The sequence below is a fragment of the Rhopalosiphum maidis genome, chromosome 1 (genome assembly GCF_003676215.2).
Source record: "Rhopalosiphum maidis isolate BTI-1 chromosome 1, ASM367621v3, whole genome shotgun sequence".
Lineage (NCBI taxonomy): Eukaryota > Metazoa > Arthropoda > Insecta > Hemiptera > Aphididae > Rhopalosiphum > Rhopalosiphum maidis.
Genome location: NC_040877.1, coordinates 37,216,654 through 37,238,833, shown reverse-complemented (window position 1 = coordinate 37,238,833; position 22,180 = coordinate 37,216,654). Strand labels below are relative to the sequence as shown.

Below are 22,180 nucleotides of genomic sequence, written 5' to 3'. Positions count from 1 at the left end.
CGGCATGCAGAAGTACATACCTATTATATTAATTTCTGGTATATTATTATTTTGTAAGCATAAGGCATCAAGCATATATGCCTTACTTCTAATGGGCCACGCGTCGTTTCGCTCCAGTAACTATATAATGAGGCAAACTTCGAGATCCAGGTCTGAGTGCATACTTAAGGTCCACGGCGACGGGGCTGTTAAATTATAGTTGAGAGACAACAAAAATATGTAATTCACGTTTCTGATAAATACCTACATACGTTATATAGTGACTATTGATATATGTTTAAATAGAGATAGTAGAATTCAAACGATGATGGAATTGTTAATTAATTGTGAAGTAATACAATTATTATAATGTACAGTAGTGTATGTATTGGAACAACGTCAATTATTCCAATGTCAGGTGAAAAGTTTGCAGGTGGTATCATCAAAACTAAATCAAACAAAATTAAAAAAAAAAAAACCATTAATTTATATTTTATGTATTGATTTTACAATGACGTACTTGTGTGCGTGTGCGTGTGTGTGTGTGTGTAATGTATACATGATAAGTTGTCGAAAAAATTCTTTGATTTTCAACTTTGATGGAGGTTTTAGATGAAAATTTGGATCTAGTCTGTATTTTAAAAAGGTCAAAATTAAAAATTTCCTACATTTTTTAAAATAACAACGTAAAATAAAAAAAATAAAAAAATGAAGAAAAACAGTAATTTGTATGCAAATCTAGCTTTTTGACGAAATCTGTTTTTTTTTTTTTGATATAACAGACAACAGTTATACATTTAATATTAATCTGCTGCCATTCACGAGCTCTGTATTGAAGGAAAAGGCCTTTTTGTCATATATGTTCATTAAAGATAAGTATCTATCGTAACACACTCTCTGTGAGTTTCGACTTATGAATTTACTTATAATGTACGAATCCAGATTTAAAATAAGTGTTAGCAATAAGCTTAAGCCTTGTATTAAAATGAAAAAGTAATATTTTTATACATTATATATGTGTATGCCTATTAAAATAAAAAAATATTTTCAAACAAATGGTTCATTATTAAATTTATTTTATGATTTCTTATTTATCTAACGGGTAAATTATATATATATATAATATATATATGCATGAAAAATGTATAAAGTCAGAGTACATAAATAATAAGAAGTTGAGAAACCCGAATATAATTCAAAAATGAGGGTACTCGAAATTTTTCCCCAAATGTTTAAATGATTATTTTATATACCTACATAATATAATTTTCAAAAAAATGTTGTTTCTTTTTAAGTTATTCATATACATTTTAAGTTAGTTTTTTTTTATTTCTATAAATGAAGGTTAAAATTTGTACTCCATCAAAAGACTTGAAAATGTAATACAATATCCCATATAAGTTGTTCTTATAGATATTATGTACAAATATTTAAAACAAGACTTGGAAAATTTATTTTAATAGGCATTTGGGTTTTAAATTTTGATAACATTTGTTAAAATAATAAAGATTTGTAAATTTTATTGTTTCGCAATTAAAAATATATAAAATATTTAATTTTTATTGACAATGTTTAAAAATGTAGTATAGAGTTTTTAAAAACTAGCATCATACAAAACCAAAAGTTCTAAAAACTATACAATCACAATTATTTATTATAAATATTTGAAATTAAAATAATGTATTTTAATGATGAATAGATGAATAACGATTAACGATATTCATTATTTTGTCATAGTTTAAACAAAATTATTCATGGCGACATAGAACTTTTAAACATATTATTATATTTTGTACATACAATGTTATTTTTACATGCAATGTACTTACGAAATTAATTTAACCTATTGTATTACTAATAGTAGTATTAATTACTTTACCTAATAGCAATATCAAAAAACTACGCATTAAATATACTTACTAATGTAGGCTGATAAATAGACCGCTTCCATCATTCAAAATCGTTTTTTGTATAATAATGTTATATCATTGAATTCAAATTTAACACATCCATCACAATGGTCCACTCGATATGCGCCTACCATACAACAGAGCGGTACTCATATTTTTTTTAATGTATTATTAAAATGAAATTTATTTATTTGATTAATTCAAAATTAACTTGTTATTTGTTAAATCAGGTTAATTTATGTTAAAATTATGTTTTTAAAAACTGAAATAAATAACTATCAGTTTTCAAGTAAGTAAGTTAAAATTAACTTTTAATTTTTAATTTTCAATTATTTTATTAGTGTATTTGAATCGGTTCAGTTATTGAGAACAATACAAAAAAATATCCTTTTATAGAAAATAATATATAATATGTAATTGTGTCTTTGACAACATAAGGATGATTTTTATTTTCTTACCTCTGATCTAAGAATTCGCTGATATAACGTCTTACGGTATATATTGGTATTGTGGGTTGTTTTTAAATTTATGGTTTCGTTTTTATGCTATATAGCATTATTGCTATTGTTGTAACCTGTTTCTGAAGAAATAAAATTGTTAGCTCGATGAAAATACTCCGAAGAAGAAAACATTCATCATTATTTGTAAAATATTGTTAAAATTTCGTGATTCTTATTAGGTCAGATGAGTTACTAGCGTTATTATAACAGGCGTTTGTTTTTTGTTACCTTACAACAAAATCGGTTAGGTATAATAATATTCTCGCCATTTACCTAAAGTTTAACGTTAATTGAAAAATAATAAACAACAGAGAAAAAATAATAACGTCAGACGGACGGGTTGTATTTGACGTGTATAAAGTATTAAATTTTGCACCGAGATGATAGTCAAAGTAAAAAATCCTTTCAGCTAAAGAAATATATAATATTCATACTTCATATTTCATACTATCGTACATTTTGTATGTTTATCTTGTCTCATTAATTTATTTTAAAATACAATATTGTATTATGAAAATCAAAAGTCGTTTATACGGGTGGATTTTGTAAACTTATAAAACTTATATATATAAGTAGTATTATATATATTATAGTTTTTGCTCTTGTCAATTTAAATAATTTTATACTATTAAAAAATAAAATCCAATTATACGTAATTTGGAGATATAATATGTACTTTTTGAGGGGCAGTACAACATAAATTGGGCGTACGCATTTTGGATACATTTATTTACCAGGATTATAAAACCAATGTACATTTTGGACCAGTAATGGTGTACGTTTTAGACTGAAGCGACTATTTTATTACCTTTAGGGTATTCCATCCATGTCGACCCATATAAGGTAAATATCTAGCAGGTACCATTTTATATATAGCATAAATTAATCTGAAACTAGCCAATGGTTAAAACTTTTTTTTTACTACCGTTTGTTTAGAAGACCTACAATCGATTTTGTGACATTATGTCAGCGTTTTGTACGTAAAAGAACACGTATCAAGTCGTTTCGGTACAAAATCCAAGAGTTTATTGGATGCAGCTAATGGACGTCTTCTTATTTTCGTCATTTAATTGCCATATAATTTACTTATTGTATGACGTGTAAATATAGGTTGTAAGTATAACATTTTTTTCATTAATAAAAAAAAAGAAAACGCAAGAAAAATATGTAAATGCTAAATGGATTTAAAACCAAATTTGTTGTATCGATATAGCATAATATTAATCAGTTATATGCACTTGTAACTCATATTTCAATAGATATTTCTCGTATGCTGTTTAAACTATAGAGATAACAATATTATTTTTATATATTTTATTTCAATGAAAATATAATAATATGACGTCATGACAGTATTGCAAAATATTACCATTTTTGGGGTAACGTTTTTTTGATTGATTTTATGATTTATTCTTAATATTATCAGTTTTCTAAAAAAATTTTCTCCTAAAAAATATTGAAAATATCCATCTCACGATTTATTAAGTTCACTAGCGTCCACTGTATAATGGTGTATATTTTGTACTGGGATATATTCAAACACGCCACTGATAGACATACGATTCGCTTAAAAAAAAGAAAAAGGAAAAATAGTACCTAGTAGATAGATCGAAAAAAAAAACGTTTTAGACGTCTAGAGTGTAATAAAAATTGGTCCAACGTTTGCATCCCGTACGGATTGTATTCAATTTTAGAGACAAATCGAGTTTCTGCAGCCATATGCAATTTCAACCATTACATATAAATTACATATTATTATTATTTGCGTGCGCAGTAAATTTCGCGGATGTGCAGTTTTTTTTTCATCTCTTGCGTGTTTTCGATTTTATTGATATTGGGTTATTGAAATCTAGTAATGTACTACTACAGTGCGGTTTTATCGTGATGTGCATTTTATTTTTAACAGAATAACTCGGAATACATGTGATACGATACGTTTTACATTTATACTCCTATGACGCGATTGTGTTAATTAAGCTTTCCCTTTTGAGAGCGTATCGTTTTCCGGTTTTGACATTAGCTGTCTTGGGTCTAGCGTTAGTTTTTGCCAATGTTATTTATTTGCTTTGGGTCGCTTATTCTATCTCTTCAAAAACATCACAAACATTCGTCGATGGAAATTAACAGTAAGAGAATTAAAATATTATGTTTCACATTTATCGCAACAGTTTTCTGCATTGTTATTCGTTCGGGACAATGAAACACGGTTCTCATACAACATTATGCATTTATGTTTAATACCTACGCATCGACAGCAATAATGTTTTATTAGGCATGTATATTATACGGGTATCGTAAATAAGAACTGTATAAACAATGGCGAAATCGATAGCTCTTTAACTGTATTTATTTAATGGCAATATAGTCGTGGCGGATGAAAATTTAATAATCTTACCAACAAAATGCTCATGGTGGTAGTCATAGATTTAATATTTAAACAACGGCAGGGTGGTACTGATATTTATTTGTTTTTAAAATATTAATATTGTTTTAAATCTGAGCTAGCGCTATGGATGTTTTTGATGGTACAATAACGTTTATTTTTTTTATTTATAGTTTAAATTCCGAGGAAAAAAAACGTTGGTATTAAATCAATATTAATAATTATGCCTGGTAAACCGTCGAATCTATAAGTTTTCGCTAGTCCAGCGGCGACGTGCTCGATTGTACTGTACATGAACAGTGTCGAACAGTATCTGTGTTTGACCGCAGTTATACACTCGGTCAATATAATAACTGTGCAGTGTGCAGTGCTGTATAAACACACGCATCGTGCATTATATAAACACAATATATATCGTTTTGCCACCGTATAAATAATGTGTTCTAATCCAGTGGATTGACCAAAAGCGAATATCTATATAATATTAATAATATTGTATTATACGGTCGAAATAATATTGCGACGACAATGATTCGTCTCACGCCATTACACACACCACCACTCGGACACAATTATTGTGTTACCCGTTCTATTGTGGAAAATCGACTACGATATTATTGCGCGCCGGTGACGTGTCTTGTATTAATTTAGGGGAGAAATCGTGTAGAAATCATTCAAAACGGTGCGACCACGACACGTCGTGCCATCGGCATCCCACTCCGTCAACGCGACATGTACTTCGTATACCGATTATAATATTATTATGTTGTGTATGAAGTGTATGGAAATTTCGGTTGAAAATTGAATCCGTTCGCGTTCAATTCGTAAAAAAACACGACATCGCTGACGATTATTCCTACTAAATTAATCTGGATTGGTATTTAGTATATAAGCGTATATATAACGACTGTATTAAAATATCATCATGTTATAATCGTATAATATGTTTGACAGTCGAGATCAATAAATTCGCGCTAGTCGTTGTAGTTTTGTGTCAATATTTTTGCCGCCTTTTTAAAATGATTTAATCGTCGAGCAAAAAAAAAATCATAACCATTTTAAAATAATAAGAGTATTGAGTACATGGATAAAATGCCAATACAATACCGCATGATAGTAATATTAAAAATAAGTTTAAAAAAATGAATGTTATTTGAACGAATTAAATAGTTCAAGCTCTTTAATAGTATGAATTTCGTTCATGTTCACGTTGTCGTTCTATTTTATACGAGTGTGCGTGACGTTCACGTGTTATTCGCAAAATAATCAATGTGATCGTGACGAACGCGCGTTTACAAAGTCGTTCTTTTCAAATATTGGTTGCATGCAGGGGAAATGGAGCATATATAAGGGGAGATATGGGGTCTGATCCCGCATGGCCTTTATTATATATATGTGTGTGTGTGTGTGTGTGTGTGTGTACAGCTATCAAACATGCTTGTAAATAATTATAGCATGTATCTTTAATAGATAGTATACAATCTTTAGTTGTGTTAGTAAGTAAATAGTGGTTTTAATGATAAGTGATACTATTATGATAGTAATTACTATCGCTCAACTATTCCACATAATCTAACCCAACCAAACATAATATAATATATCCACGATGAGAATACATCTGTGACCATACTATCTATAACTATGGATGTAGACTGCAGTAGACCAAGGTGATCCAATTTAGCTTTGTGCAATGTACATTGTCTACGAAAATATTTGATAGCGTCGCAGAAATATATTTCACAAAATTACTATTTTAACACGGTAAATAAATTGTTATGTTAATTACAATTTTCTAAAATTACATTTCAAACAAATATTTAGAAAAAAAATACTAATATCAGTTTTTAAAGCAAGCAAACTTTTGAACTTATTCTTGTAGCATCTTATTAAATAGACAATTAAAGCTATTTTTAATTAATATTATTTTGGTTTTTTACTCAACATATATATACTTAATAATTTTGTGTTCGTATATTTGTGAGTTTTCGAGATATTCGACGCAACATAAACGCATATTCTACCGAACCTATATTTTCACCTGTTGGCTTTCTTTTGTTGCACTCCGTTGCATATTACACCCCGTGTTTAAGGTATAAGGACGTCATCAAATACAGACTAATATACTTATAAATATTAAAAATAAATGCAATACCCTGACCAAAAACCATAACTTTTTATATTATACAAAGAATTCAATTCAATATCAAAAATATAAAATATAATATGCACTGAATTGAAAAATTAAAATATAGATTAAAAAACATAAAATATTTAGGATTTTAAAGTTTTTGAAATTGATTCTACATAGTTGGATAAAAACATGTAATAAATTACTTGAGATAAATGTTTTCAATTAATATATTCTTATATGTTATAGGCTTATACCTAATCGTGGTATTTAATTACAGTGGCGTACTTAGACCTGAATTTTGGTGGGGTTTTAAAGGGTTACAGGTACTAGAAATTTTAGTTTTCTCATAATAAATTAAAATCCAAAATTTCGGCGTGGGAGGGTTATCCCCCCCGTTAGTACGCCACTGTTTAATTATGTTAATGTATATTATTTATACCACCATACATGGTATTGTAGTTATTATTCTAATAGTCTGATATAATGATAAAATATCATTAAAAAAAAATACTTATGAATTTCTTCACACTTCAACATTTGTACAACATTTTATATTGTTTTAACCTCAATTTTTTTTAAGTATTTTACAATTCAACTATATAATTTTAGACTACCAATTGATTAATTTAAATGATCGGTTGATTAGTTTTTGGAAGTAAAATTTAGCTAGTTAATGCTTAGGGGCATCCAATAGTAAGAAATATACAGTAATTTCCTAAATAATTGGAAATTTTTTTCAAGAAACAAATAGAAATCAGTTATATATAACACAAGTTTTTGACAAAATACATTTGTTTATTGTATATTAGAAAGCAACAATAGCACAAATTTTAACTTTTTATAAAGAAATATTCTAAAAATTCAATTATTTAAAAATAATTTTTTTTTAAATTGTTTTTCGGTTTGTAATAGTAAAATATTTGTTTCTATATTATTATTACAATGTTATGTATATTGATATTATAAAGATGAAAAGTTTGCATATTTGATTGCGCTAATCTCAGAAAAAACTGGACCGTTTTCAATAAAAGTTATATCAATATAGATAACTTGAAACTTGAACAAATTTTAAGTTTATTATTTCAACTAAAAATGTTGAACTAAATGTTGGTAAAGAACGGCTCACATATGAATTTTATTTTTACTTACAAAAATCGATTAAATTTTTGTTTATATAATATAGATTTTCCATTGGTTATAAAAAAAAAAAATGGTATAGACTGTAGTCGATCAACTAAGTGTTGATATAGATTATTTTTTTTAAAATAATATTTAATCTATTGTTTGTTATGCAAATGTAGAATAAAATACAATGCCTTTGCTCCTTATGATTATAGCTTATAGAGTTATAGACTCAAAAAATACTTACAGATTTTAACGAAAGTTTTAGAGATTGTTGTTAGAGATGTAAGAAAAGTTTAAAAAGTAGTTTTAACGTTTAACCACGTTTGAAAATATAACAATAGTGCTATATTATCTAATCCGCCACAGACGGATTTCTCATCCCAGTCGAATTAGTTCGCAAAGCGAGGTACACTGATGCCGATTAGTCCGTGAACATTAGTTTGAACCGATATAGTGCGATTACTGTTGTATCTTGTTTGTTAATTTTTTTCCTGGCAAACTGTAGATAAATAAATAATACTAGATAATACTTTTACATTAAAATCAATTATATTTGAAAATTAATAATTAAAAATGAGAATAGTTCGTAATGACATCAATGATATTTCAACCACCCGTTTAAACATTTTTGTTTCGATTTCGTTTGATATCTCAAATTTGTTACATAATTTCTAGAAACTATGAGCTACAACACCATGACGCGAAACAAGTAAACCTTCTGAAGTACCTTCCAAATCGACTTTCAATTCAACTTCGAGTAACCTAATATTATATTAGGTAAGTGTAAGTTAATGGGTGACTGGAAATTAAATAATATTGTATGTTATTGACAATATTGAATGCAATTTTACAGATTTATGGTAAATTTAATTATTTTTACTAATTGACATATTGTACATTATAAATAATACTCATTTAAGTCCATATTTTGTTTTTTGTCAAATATTTATGCATAATATACTAATATGCATATTTTTAATTTATTTTCCACTTCGTATAGCTGTACATTGTAGCATTATTCAATTGTAATATTAAATGCTAAGTCCCAATTTGATCAAAAGCATACATAATACCATGTTCAATGTTTATTATAATTATAATTTTGATTAATTGATTTTTTGATGAATTAATTTTATTTTTTTTAAATTATAAACCTAAGGATGAATGTATTGATTTCACAATGACGAATATTTTTTATTCCATTTTTTTTGTGTCAAAAGGTACTTTTTTTTAGTAGAAAAAATGCTTCAATCATCAACTTCAATGGAAGTTTGTTTTAAAAAATTGAACCTTGTAGTTACTCTTAAGAGGTTAAAAGTAAAAATTCACAGTTCTTTTTAAAATAATCATAAAAAAATGAAATAAAAATAGGAGTATTTTTTTGAAATTTTATTCTAGTACTATTAGTAGTGGTGATAAAATTATTTGTCACGGTGGAGGGGGAAGGGGATGTGACTGATTTTTTAATATGTACTACTTATAAAGGTTAAAATATAATTTATGGTAATAAATGCTTAACATACATTTTTTAAATTAAGGTAAATTAGTACTTTATTTATAACAAGTCAAGAGTGTGTTGTTATTGAATATTCACGTTTATCGAGCAGGGTTATTCCCGTATATTTTGTATAAGCAACTAAATGATAATAACAACAGCCTTGTTCCTAGAATAAGTCTAGAATCTAGATAATAATAATATACGCTCATATAAGCGTTGTTTTGAGAGAAAAAATAAGACAAAATTTAATACATTAACATTATGTACATAAATTTAATTAGGTATTATAAATATTAAAGAAAAACGTCATTGGGGGCATCTATCTACTTCACCCCCCTCCCATTTGACCGTCACTGACTATTACAAAAATAAATATTTTATAATTTCGGTTACTGTTTTCTCTCAGAATTGTTATTCATTAAGTACAATAGTTGGTTATTGAATTCCAATACAATACGTCATCCATTAAAGTACTCAATCAACGATGAGAAATTATTTGACTCCTATTGTACAGAAAAGTGGCAATCTACTTCCACCATTTTTTTAATATGATTTTTGATAATTGGTATTGCATTTAACATCCAAGATTACTGTATTATAAGTGGTATACTGCAGTATTAAAGTATAAGTATTATTGTACACGATAGGTTTTTAATTTCATATATGCAATTGAAGTAGTTATTTTAAAGGGATTGTATTTATGTAAATACATTATGAGTTGAATTTTTTAATTTCTATTAATATTCTAATAGTTAGATGTATTTTAATGTTTAGGTACTCGTAAACATAGTTACGATAAAATATTATCAGACATACTGTGTTTTGTATAATTATTTTAACACTCATTATCTTAACAATATTACATTAATAATATCGTTTATTAGTATGTTTTATTTAAATTAACATTTTGATGTAACAACATTTATAAACAATTAAACAATTATATTATATACGAAATATAATATAGAGACAAAAATAAAGATATTTTCGTTGATATTTAATTTTTAAGACACATCATGACTGGAGAGTGAAGTATTAGAATCAAACTCAATTACTTACTTATTTCTAACCTTGGTATACTTATTGGTAATTCAATAACTTTTTTATAAGCAAACATTTTTAGAAAAATATTCTGCTTCGAAATATAAAAATATGTTTGCGATGTTGTATATGTTATTAAAAAAATAAAAAAGTAAATATTGATGACAATAAAAAATATTGAAGTACGGTGAAACCTTTAAATACTGGACACCCTCGGTCGCTGAAATTTTGTCCACTATTTAAAGTAAGAAATATAATATTAGAGAAATAAAAAGTTTAAATTATAATTTAAATATTAATTTATTTATTTAAAGTTATTGAAACATATATATAGGTACATAATACATTTAATTTATTTTTATGTATTTTTAAAAATGCGAAAATAAAAAGATAAAAAAAAAAATGGATAATTTAAAATTAAAACTAACATAAAAAATTAGTTACTTTTGATTGATTCGTATTTTGACGCGGTCATTATGTATATTAATGCATTTTCCAATTCAACAAATTTACGATAGAAATGATTAAAACCAAAAGTTAAAATGCCATAAAAGTGTCCGTTATTTAAAGTGTCCGGTATTTAGAGGTGTCCGTCAAGTGAGGTTTCACTGTATATTTAAATATATATATTTTTTCTATGATAATAAATAGTGAAAAAAGAAGTATTTTTAATACTTATAGAAATAGTAATTGTTATTTACTGTTAAATGAATCATATTATAAATTGTATTTTTTTTACAAATATCTAATTTGTATTTTGACAGTTTTACTTTTTTTAGAAGTACTAAAAATAGATATTTTTATGTTATCTTGAATTTTTCATGTGAGGTTATTGACAGTTATTTAGATGTTCTTTTATTTTGTACTAAAATACATTCAAGAGATATATCCTTTCATAGTTATTTTGTAATTCATTGTCCTTGTAATAAACTATGACTATAATCAATATAAACCCATCCACTTGATGACGTGCTTCATATTATATGAATACTGAAAACCTAACTACAAAATTCAAATAATTTATGATATATGTAATTTTTTGTATTCTGTTTAATTATTTGTTTCATAAATTTAAGTGAAAAAAATTTGTTTTGGATATGAATTTCAGAATATTATGGTAAAAATAATTTTAAATATAATCAATTATTGGTTTGAAGTTATTACAATTTTTAGTAAGAAAAGGTTTTTAAAATTCATCGTACTTGCCTTTTATTACCTACTGTTATATACTTATATAGGTCAATAGTGTAGAACATACAATTATTAGATTAATTATTCATAAAGGTCACTTCTATATTTAGAGTAGGGGACTACCGGTCGCTGTACATTATTGCATTTCAGTTTACATAGAAACACCTTTCTTGGTATGTCGCAAGTTGCGTTTTTGGAACCTAATGAAACGTAAACACGATAAAACAACTAATTTAGTATAGTAAGGACTCCCGGGCGCCCAACAAGTTTCTAAATAGTTACTTCTTTAATATGCTAAATGGTAATTTTAATGTATTTTTGTGTACCATTAAGAAAGTAATTGGATATATTTTTTATTGAATCATAACATATTCGAAAACTATTATACATTTAGAAATGAATGTTATAAGTATAAATATTTTTAAATATATTATTGAAATAAAAAAACCTGTCTTATTTTTTTTTTTATATTAATATTTTTTAGCATTTATTTGTATTAATTCATGAAAATAAACTTTTTTCGTATTGAAAAATTTTATTTATCTGATAACATGTAAACCCGATGACACCTAATAGTTTTCATTGAATAACATATAGATAAATATGTACCATATATCTAAACTTTTTAAACAGTTTACGGTTGTTCTGTTTTTGATTTTTTTTTTTTTGCAAGCAAATATACGAGAGTTAAAAAGAAAAAACTGAAATATATTATTTTTTCTGTAATTTATATACATATTATGTTTAACAACGTAAATTTAAGTTGAATGTTGCAGTGGTATTAGTAAGAACGTTTGTATTCGTCAGAGCAATTTCATTAGCATGTTATTTTATATTTATATTTAAAACTATTTGAATACATTTGTATACATTTATTTATAGTATGTTATTAAAATATGGTGGTATAATAAAGTGACGACAGTGTAATGTATTAATAATAAGTCGATATGTTTCGATATCGGTTTCACGAATATTATTTTAAAAATAATTTTGAGATGAATCTGATACTATTTATTTATTCTAGTAAATTATTACAGCAGCTCTATATTCATCATAGTTTTATAAATATAGTGTTTATGACTCGGAATAAGTCAGTAAATTAAATCCAACCCTATACTGAATGTGTTTTTGTTTATTGCACAATAAAAATTCATTACAGTCAAATCTCCTTAAACATATTATTGCAGTCCGGGATTATATTTTTTATGTCCGTTGTTAAACGATTGTATTCAATTTAAACTCTGCATTAATTTAATTTTAATTTTGAAAATATTATTATTTTTAGAATAATATTACTTTATGGTTGTCAACATCTAGTATAAGTCTAAGTATAAGTTATACTAGATATAAGCATACAAATTTGAATAATAATAGAATTTGTATCGATTAAATAATTCTGAATAGCCTGTTGGTATATTTTTCATGATATTTTGGACCATTTTAATTGGTTACGGTGAAATTTAGTATTTATTTAAAATTTAGTACAATTTAATAAAATATTTAAAGTAATTTACCTGTATAAAATAATAGTTATTATTACACATTTTAGAATAGTAAATAATACTTAAAAATTATCACATGATATATTATATAGTAATTGATGCTTAAACATTTTTTTTTTTAAGTTTTTGAAGAATTCGAATATTTATAAGGTTATTATTAACCGTTATATAGTAATGAGTCATATTTTGAAAAAATTTAAATATTAATGTTTTTGTAAATGTTAGTAAAATAATTTTTCAAGATATTTTGGTTTTTAGTTGATATTTTAGTTTAGTTCAAAAAACAACATTCATCTTAAAATAAATTAGATAGTATAAATTTGTATAGATATTATATTTTGAATAATAATTTTAATATTTATATAATATATTATGATTATTTTTTATACTATTGACATAGGTAAATCTGATTCACTTACCACTCTTCTCTGTGGTTTAATATAGTATCTATTGTTTAATTTAATATCACTCGTATATTTATATATATTTTTTTAATAAAGATAATTTATTAAAAACTTATAAAAATACAATGGACAATGACATTTTATATTTATTGGCACTGGACTGTCAATATATCAAATATTGTTATTTGCATTGATAATTTTAGTCAAATAAACGCTTACAGAAACTCAAGAAAAAAAATTATAAGAAGCGTTAAGATAAGGACTGCAGAGTAATAATAAATTATTTATATTTTATTATATGTATTCATTTAGAAAAATGTATCAGATATAAAGATTTTTGTATCTATTTTAAATATTGTTTTAATAAGCTTTTGATAAATAATCTTTTTTGTTGTTCAGCTCATCAAATATATTCAGAATAAATGATTTGTTTATTAACTATTAAGTATTAATTGTCAAAGTACTAATGATCACATACAAGTGAAATCAATAAAATTGGTATGAATGTACACAATAAAATATTATTATAAAAATAAAAAAGTAAAATATATACATGCGAAAATGTTTAAATGTGGTTGTATAAAATTAATTTTGAAATCATTTTTTTATCTTAGTTTTTTAATGACAGACAAACAAGATTTTACACCTTATTCATTGATTTATCTAAGTCCTCTGAGTATAGAGATTTAAATTTTTAAAAGTCGTTGTTTTAGGAAGATGAGGAGTTTCTGGATTGATGAAAAATAACACAAAGAACAGAATTTGGATACGAAGGCCTAAGAAGGTAAGGAGTATAAAGGTTAGAGCAGGGGTCATAAATTAATATTTTTTAAGGGTCACATTAGGAGTCTAACAAATGACAATTTTCACAGGGACCATAAAAATTCTAAGTACATATAATAACGACACATATAATGTTGTCTTAGTATATGTTATTTATTTTTTGTCTGTAAGCCACCATTTGGGGTTGAATAATTGAAAAATTGACCATCGGTACCTCCACAGTATTTTCGTTCATGATTCACGTGACTGTTATTTAGCCAGCTTTCAGTTCCTGTTTTCCTGTCTTCCTGGACACTACATGGTGGATGGGTCGAGGGGATCAAAAGTTTTTCAGGTTTCCGCCGCCGCCGCCGGGGGCACGCGATCTTCACCGACGACGAAGACGACGACGCTGCCGTCACGCCGCGCGACTACCACCGTAGATTTAGTATACCGCCGCGTCACATCGCGAACACTACGACGATCACCGCCACCACGGTCTACCGGTACAACGATTTGCACGTGTTTTTCCCCTCCCCACTCGCGTATAAAGTTTCATAAAAAATATTGAACATTTTCGCGGTCAATATCTTTCGAGAATAAAACTATGGATGTATGAACAGGACACGACCTAACCACTAAAGACGATCGTCAACATCATAGTTTAAGCTGTCAACGATCATGGGAGCACGCAAAACAGGTCAGTTTTAAAGGAATTCAACTGCACGTTTATGATGTTGATCTAATGAACAAATTGGGGAAAAATTTATCTCAGAAGTCAAGTTTAATAAATTGTATAACAGTATATTACTGAGTTTAATTTATATATTTAGACACGTTGTGATACTCAAGGGTTGCGGCTTTTCAAAACGATTATTTGAAATATCTTTAAATACAATATATTGAACGATTTGAGTCTTATCTATGACACAAATACGCCTGGAGTTTAAAATTATAACTCGGCTGATTTTTGTATGCTAAAAAAAATATGAAGTTACCTCACCTCGTTTTCAAAGGAAAATAAATACTATTTGTAAGATAAATCCATAAATAATAATAGGAAATCCATAAATAACACAATTAAAATATCATTGATAATAAAAAGCCTAAACTCGGCTTTAAAGCATGTATAAATTAAAAATTGTATAGATTTTAATTCATCGTATTTTGTACTAATTTTCACACAAGGGTTAAAATTCTGTTCAAAACTATTTAGCTATTTTCAAAAATTACTCTGACCATAGGTTTCCTATTTAGAACTTGCACGGCAGTATATTATACCCCTTTCATTATTTTCCCACCGTGCTTTTCATCCTTTCGCCGCAAGCATCCGTAGATGTTTGTGTTGTGCAGACTTTGCAGTCCTTCGCAGGAAAACCATATAGTATATATATATAGTTATATGCAATCGTAATTTAACAAATATTACCAATGAATTACCTAACTTTAATTTTTGTTGTTTTCTAGACCATATATTATACATTATTTGAATGTTCAGACACTCAAGCATAGCGTTTGTGCGATTTTATTTTAAATATTATACAGTTTACAGAAAATTAAATAAAAAAAATTTACGTTACTAGTCTAAAAAACATTTAAATATGATAAATTAAAAATTCGCGTCTTTCAAAGATATACATATTTTCATTACACCAAATTAATTTTTAATTAAATGTATATTTTTTATGTGTAAAAATAAATATGAAAAATGTATTAATAAAAGAAGATAATTTTATTACATAGGACATAGGTACACCTATTTTATACCAGAATTTAACTTTTTTTAAATACTTATAAAATAACAATGTGTTGTGTGTTTTTCAAATTGTTTAATTTCGCAATAGTTACAAACAAACTATCAAAAACCAAATATTTCTTGAGTGAGAAATGAGAACACGTTAACATATTTGAGTATTGTCTTATTTTACCCTAAAAACTTGTTTCAAAGTAGTTCTATAATGCTTTTCCACAAGCAAAACATACACCAAAAAGGACAAGAATTACGTATAAATTGTAGTTTGTGTTTCTTTAGGGTTACACATAACTGTTGGGTAAGTTATGTAAATAATACATCGTTTCACAAGAGAAATACGTAAATTTCTACAGTAATGGGTTGATATCAATAAACGTTTGTTGTCTGCAATTGTAACAAATATAAAATGGGTATTATTCAAAAAAGTGAAGTAAAAAATTTTAAGTTTTAATATAAAAAAATATATATATAATATTTTAATAAATAAATAATTAAATATTATATTTATTTTTTAGAAACATAATATTTCTAATTTAATATGAACTTATAAAAAATATTTCTAGAATCATTCATAGAATGTGGGTTATTTCTAAAAAAATTTAGTGAGAATATATTTAAACGAGTTAGTTTATACAAAAAGCAGCTACGAGGTTGAGTGACTTTTACCTCATTAATAAATATATATATAAAAAGAGATAAACAACCTCGTTTTTTAGTCAATATTTTATTTAGCGCTAGCCACAGTTAATTTTTTTTTTCGTAAAGCACGTGCATTTTTTATACGTCGCATATACGCATAGTTGAGTTACAATTACAAAAAGTTTTTCATCTTTTAAAATATATGGTCTGTGTTAGATTAAAGACCATACCACAAGCGTATTCAAAATTATTTTCATGTAAAGAGAATTCTTTTAATAGTTCCGGTAAATTGCTCTGGCTCATAACTTCTTTATTCGATGTATTATTCTTTATCTACTATTTTATGTTCACAGACTTATAATGTTCACCAACACCCGTGGCAAGTATGCTCTGCGCAATATATTGAATTATAAATAAGTGAAAAAACACACGTACGACAAAATATGAATAAGGATAGTATATAAATTATACGCATCGCAGGAGTTCAAGCTTTATATAATATATGTTATAGCATTTTGAATCGAGCAAAATAAATTACGTAAAAAAAATGCTATGCATATTATTGAATAGAGGTGGTGCGGCCGCATTTTACATATAATATTCTATAAACAGTTTTCAATGTGCTGCACATACACGCGAGTGCTTTACTGAAATAATATTAGCAATATGCTTCACTGATCTGCATTTTAGACTGTTAATAACACTATAATAATACAAAGATGTGCGTGTAATATTATGAATAGCACCTATTCAATGAGGTTTTTATTTTATAAGCCATTGTTTTTGTATGCGTTTTAATAGAAATAAGACGCACGAGAACAGTTTTGAAAGCATTTATCGAATTAAAATAATAATGATAGATTATTTAAATATATCGAATGTTTACTATCTACTATAATATTATGGTATTTAACGATCTAGTTGTTTTTATATGGAAGCAATATAAATGTTGGCGAGTTGTAAAATAAAACTAATTGATGTTGTACATTTTATGTTAATTGCAATGAAAATAATATCCAAAACATTACATACATATACCCAGTTCATATTTCATGTCTCAACTCTCGAGTATTTTTTGGTGATTAATTAATAAAGTTGTAAATGGTTAGCATCAGGTGTTTTTTTTTTTAAATGATTATTATAATTTTTAATTATAGTCCAGTTTATTATAAACACCATAATAAAATACTAATATAAAAACAGTTTTCGAAAAATCCGGTTGATAAATATTAAAAATTAATTGAAATAATATATAGTAATTAAAAATATTTTATTCACAACTACAATTAGGAATTTCCTATATTTCCTTTATATTTTAGAAATACTACTTAATAAAGAGTTAAATACATGATTATAAGGAGAAACGGGATAAATATAAAATTAAAATAGTTAATACAACGGAGATAAATGTAATGAATAAAAATAGTTTGTTATGAGTCACAAATCGTGAACATCGTTATAGGTTAAGCTCGGGTCAAAGAGTCCTGGAGTTACAAACATAATGCGGAGTGTTATAAATAAGACGTATTTTAATGTTAAAGGACCTTGTTAGACCATTTAGATTACATTTTTATGACACGACTAAATAAATGTTTTTGAAGTTACTTTAAATGTTAATTATTGGGTATTATTAATTTATAATAATACCCAATTTAAATGAATTTTTAATTTATAAATGTATGTATTATAGTTCGTTAAAATGAACATCAAACAGATTCTAAAATTAAAATTGTTTAAGTGTTTTTTTTTAGAAATTTAATTATTTATATTGAATTGTTATATCTAGTAGTGTTCATTAGACATTTAGTATATTATGTTTGTTTCTTCACAGCCCTTCGCACTAATCACGCCATATTTAAGTGGAAATGTCTCGTTCTAAAATCTTCATTTACCATTGTATGCACATTAAATGCAGATTATACGGTCTTTGATCGTCAGTTTGTTGTTCACACAAAAATATTTACCGTATATAGTGTATATATACGTATAAATGCAACGTAATATTTACCATGTAAACTTTTGATTTTTTCAAACCTTTTCGTGAAAATTGAAATAATTTTAACAATACCAAGTGTGTAAAAAGTAATATTTTAGATTTAATTAATAATTTTAAATTTTACCTCTATATGTGTACTTTAAATAAGTAAAAATATAATGATATACACCTATGTATCAATTAACATTTTTATTTAAATAACGAATGTTCTTTTATTTAAAAAAAAAATGGTTTTAGTTTTTAAGAAATGTTTTTAAAAAAAAAAACAAAAGTTTACCGTATATAGTAAAATCAAAATTTTCGTTCAAGGAATTCTCACTTGAATGTGGTTTGATTATCGTGATAAAAAATGAAAGTGGGATGTGAAGGAACAGATACGAGTACATACTACCTATTTTTCCTATTTTAGTAGAAACTTTAAAAATGATTCTTAATCCAATTCAATGGTTTTGCTTTTTTTTTTTACATTTTATAGCTTTAGACACAATTTGTTAATTATTCATTATTTATTTTAGTAGTCTAATCAAACTTAATCTAACAGCTAAGCTAGTCATAAATGCTACATATACGAACTTTTAATACTATATAAATCCAAATAGAACTAAAAATATGTAAATGTGTTGCAAGCTGCATTAATTAAAAATGTATTAAAAAACGACAAAAAACTAAAAAATGACCGACCAACTTGAATGTCTAGGCTTGAGTTTGAGTTATATTTAGAATTTAATGAGTTAAAAGATTTATTAAAATATAGTTAGTCCTCTATGTTACATTGAGTAAAATTGTACACAAATTATTGACAGCCAGAAAGGATTTGGGGACCCTTAGTATTTAGTTTTATTTTCATCATACTACAGAGAATTTGTATATAATTTATAACTGTAGAATTTTAAGTAATTTTTTATTATATAATATATGGGTTATACAAATATTCAAATATTATGTTATTTCGTATGTATATTAATTTCCATCATATTTAGCTATTTTAATATTAAAGTTTACCTATAATTTGAATGACTATAGATGAAAAATAAATTTAGTTGATAATATGATGCATAATCTATTTTGAATCGTAAATACATCGTTATTCTAATAACAAGATCTCGAACTTTATTGTATTAAAAAATACTTAAAAACAAAATTGCATTAAAAATCAGATGTTTCTTACACATAATTTTAAATTTCACTTTTTAATTTGTCACGTCATTGAACTATAAAATAATTTTACAACTTTAGACAGATTAACCAAGTACTTTAGACTGACTTATATATTTATTTACAATTTATTTTATTATTTTGTTTGGACTAATGTTATAGCTAGTGAGTGCCTATATAACATTTAATTAATTCAATTAATATATTATTGTACTAATAACATACAATCAATATTATTAATATAGTTTTCTATCGAAATAATATATGCTTAATAGTTGTATAGTATTCTAAAGATAATTAACAATAGTCAGATGTTGAACCCTCAGATTAGAGATAATATAATATTGGTAGGCGAAATCAAACACTATATTATCTTAATAACTTTAATGTTGGAATCAATACAGAACTAGTGGTGAATATGTTTGAATATTCATCAATTCAATTTTTTACACTTTCTATCACGACAAATTTGAATTTTTAGTCATGAAAAGTAATTTTTAAGAAAAATACTTCATATTAAGTTCAAAGTTTGTTTTTAGTTATACTACAAAATAAGCAAACACAAACATAGAAATAATTCAGCTGTTGCTTGTTTTTATTTTCAATACACTTCCTTGTTTTATTTCATCGGTATGTATGTAATTTTGGATACATCTCATGAATTATATTAAGTGTTTAATATATTTTCTATGTTTATTTTACAAAATCAAATTTTATCTCAAACTCTGAAATATATGAACTTTGTTATTTGTTTTATCTATTAATGAAGGGTTTGTTGACTCTTATATAGTTATATATAACTACAGGCCTAGGTAGATTCTAAAGTCTCAACAAATTTGTATTGTTGTATGCAATTACCTGCTTAATTAGTTCTTATGAGACCATTAAGTTTTTGATAAAAAAGTTTTGAGTAAAGATCAAGTTGAAGCTTATAAAATATAACATAACTTTACACGATATAGTCTATACATGTAACATCTTGAATATAATTATAACATATTATTATCAATCATTATAAGTTAGCGATAATATTATTGGTTTAGAAAAAATTTGATTAAATATATTTTCATTATAATATATTTATTTATTTTATATATAATATGCCAAGTAAATTAATGTTGGTTTGTAATTTTTAAGCTAAAAGTATACTTTATAAGACAATAACAATTATTTGTTATTGCGTTGAGTGATAACAGTAAAATATAGTTTGGTACATTTTTAAATTTTTTTTTTTTTTTTGTTTCACGAAAAACTAATATGTTATTTTATTTCATGTTAATATTATATTGATAATAATACATTTTGATCATGTAGTTGGCAATTATATTAAAATCTATGTCAATATTTTTTTTCAACTATCGATTTTGTTACATAAAACAAATATAATATATTATAACGATAATTTTTGAGCTTAAATTGTGTTTGGTAAACTAATACGTAAAACCGTTTAGTTGTAAGAAATTAACACAAACATGTCCCTGTATCTTCGTTATTGCTATTAATTAAAAGACAAACACCTCTTGGAACAAAAGCTAATTCACAGAACTTTTGTACATATGGTGACTATAACGAACCGCGTATGTGTGTAGAGGCAAAGACATTCGGTTGTTATGTGATGCACGTATAACAGTTTGATGAGAAACTCGAAATTTTAAGGCAAAAATATCTAAACCCAGTGCAATGGTGTTACAAGTAAATTTATTATTCTCAGAGTACAATTCGACGGTGTTAAAATATAGACACAATCTAAAACAACAATATAATTATAAATAGCGTTTAATTTTAAATTGAAAAGTGCACAAAAAGTTTTTTTTTTGCATAAACAATATTTTATCATTTTTTTAATTCAGTTAGATCTACGGGATAAAATTCAAAAACATCATAATTTTAAATCATGAATTTTCAATCGAGTTGTCTCGCTTTTGATACATATTAATTTAATGGTGTTTTTATTGTTAATAAATTAATTTAACTCGATCACAATTATTTGGTTGACTATATTGCGTCTCAGAGTAATAAGAGTAATAGGTATACATAGTATACTCGTATCATCATATTAGTATGATGTAGACCGAATTCGCGATGGAATCTCTGCCCGTTATTATTTCGATTCGATGAATATAATAATATGCTTGTGCACTTTGTATAATACGAACGCCTGTCTTTCAAAAAAATATGTCGCAAACTTTTTCGTCGGAGCTTCCTGTGTAA

At 25.7% G+C, this 22,180-nt stretch overlaps 1 protein-coding gene across 2 annotated transcripts in view; it reads left to right on the top strand.

Annotated features, from left to right (window-relative positions):
* The first annotated feature begins 14,891 nt into the window (after window positions 1–14,891).
* The window catches only part of LOC113547762 (WNT1-inducible-signaling pathway protein 2), a 268,501-nt gene continuing 261,212 nt past the window's right edge, over window positions 14,892–22,180 (top strand). For both annotated transcript variants that reach the window (XM_026948243.1, XM_026948242.1), the window contains exon 1: window positions 14,892–15,126. In XM_026948243.1, the coding sequence (XP_026804044.1) occupies window positions 15,108–15,126 (19 nt within the window). In that variant the 5' untranslated portion in view covers window positions 14,892–15,107. The remainder of the gene's footprint in view (window positions 15,127–22,180) is intronic.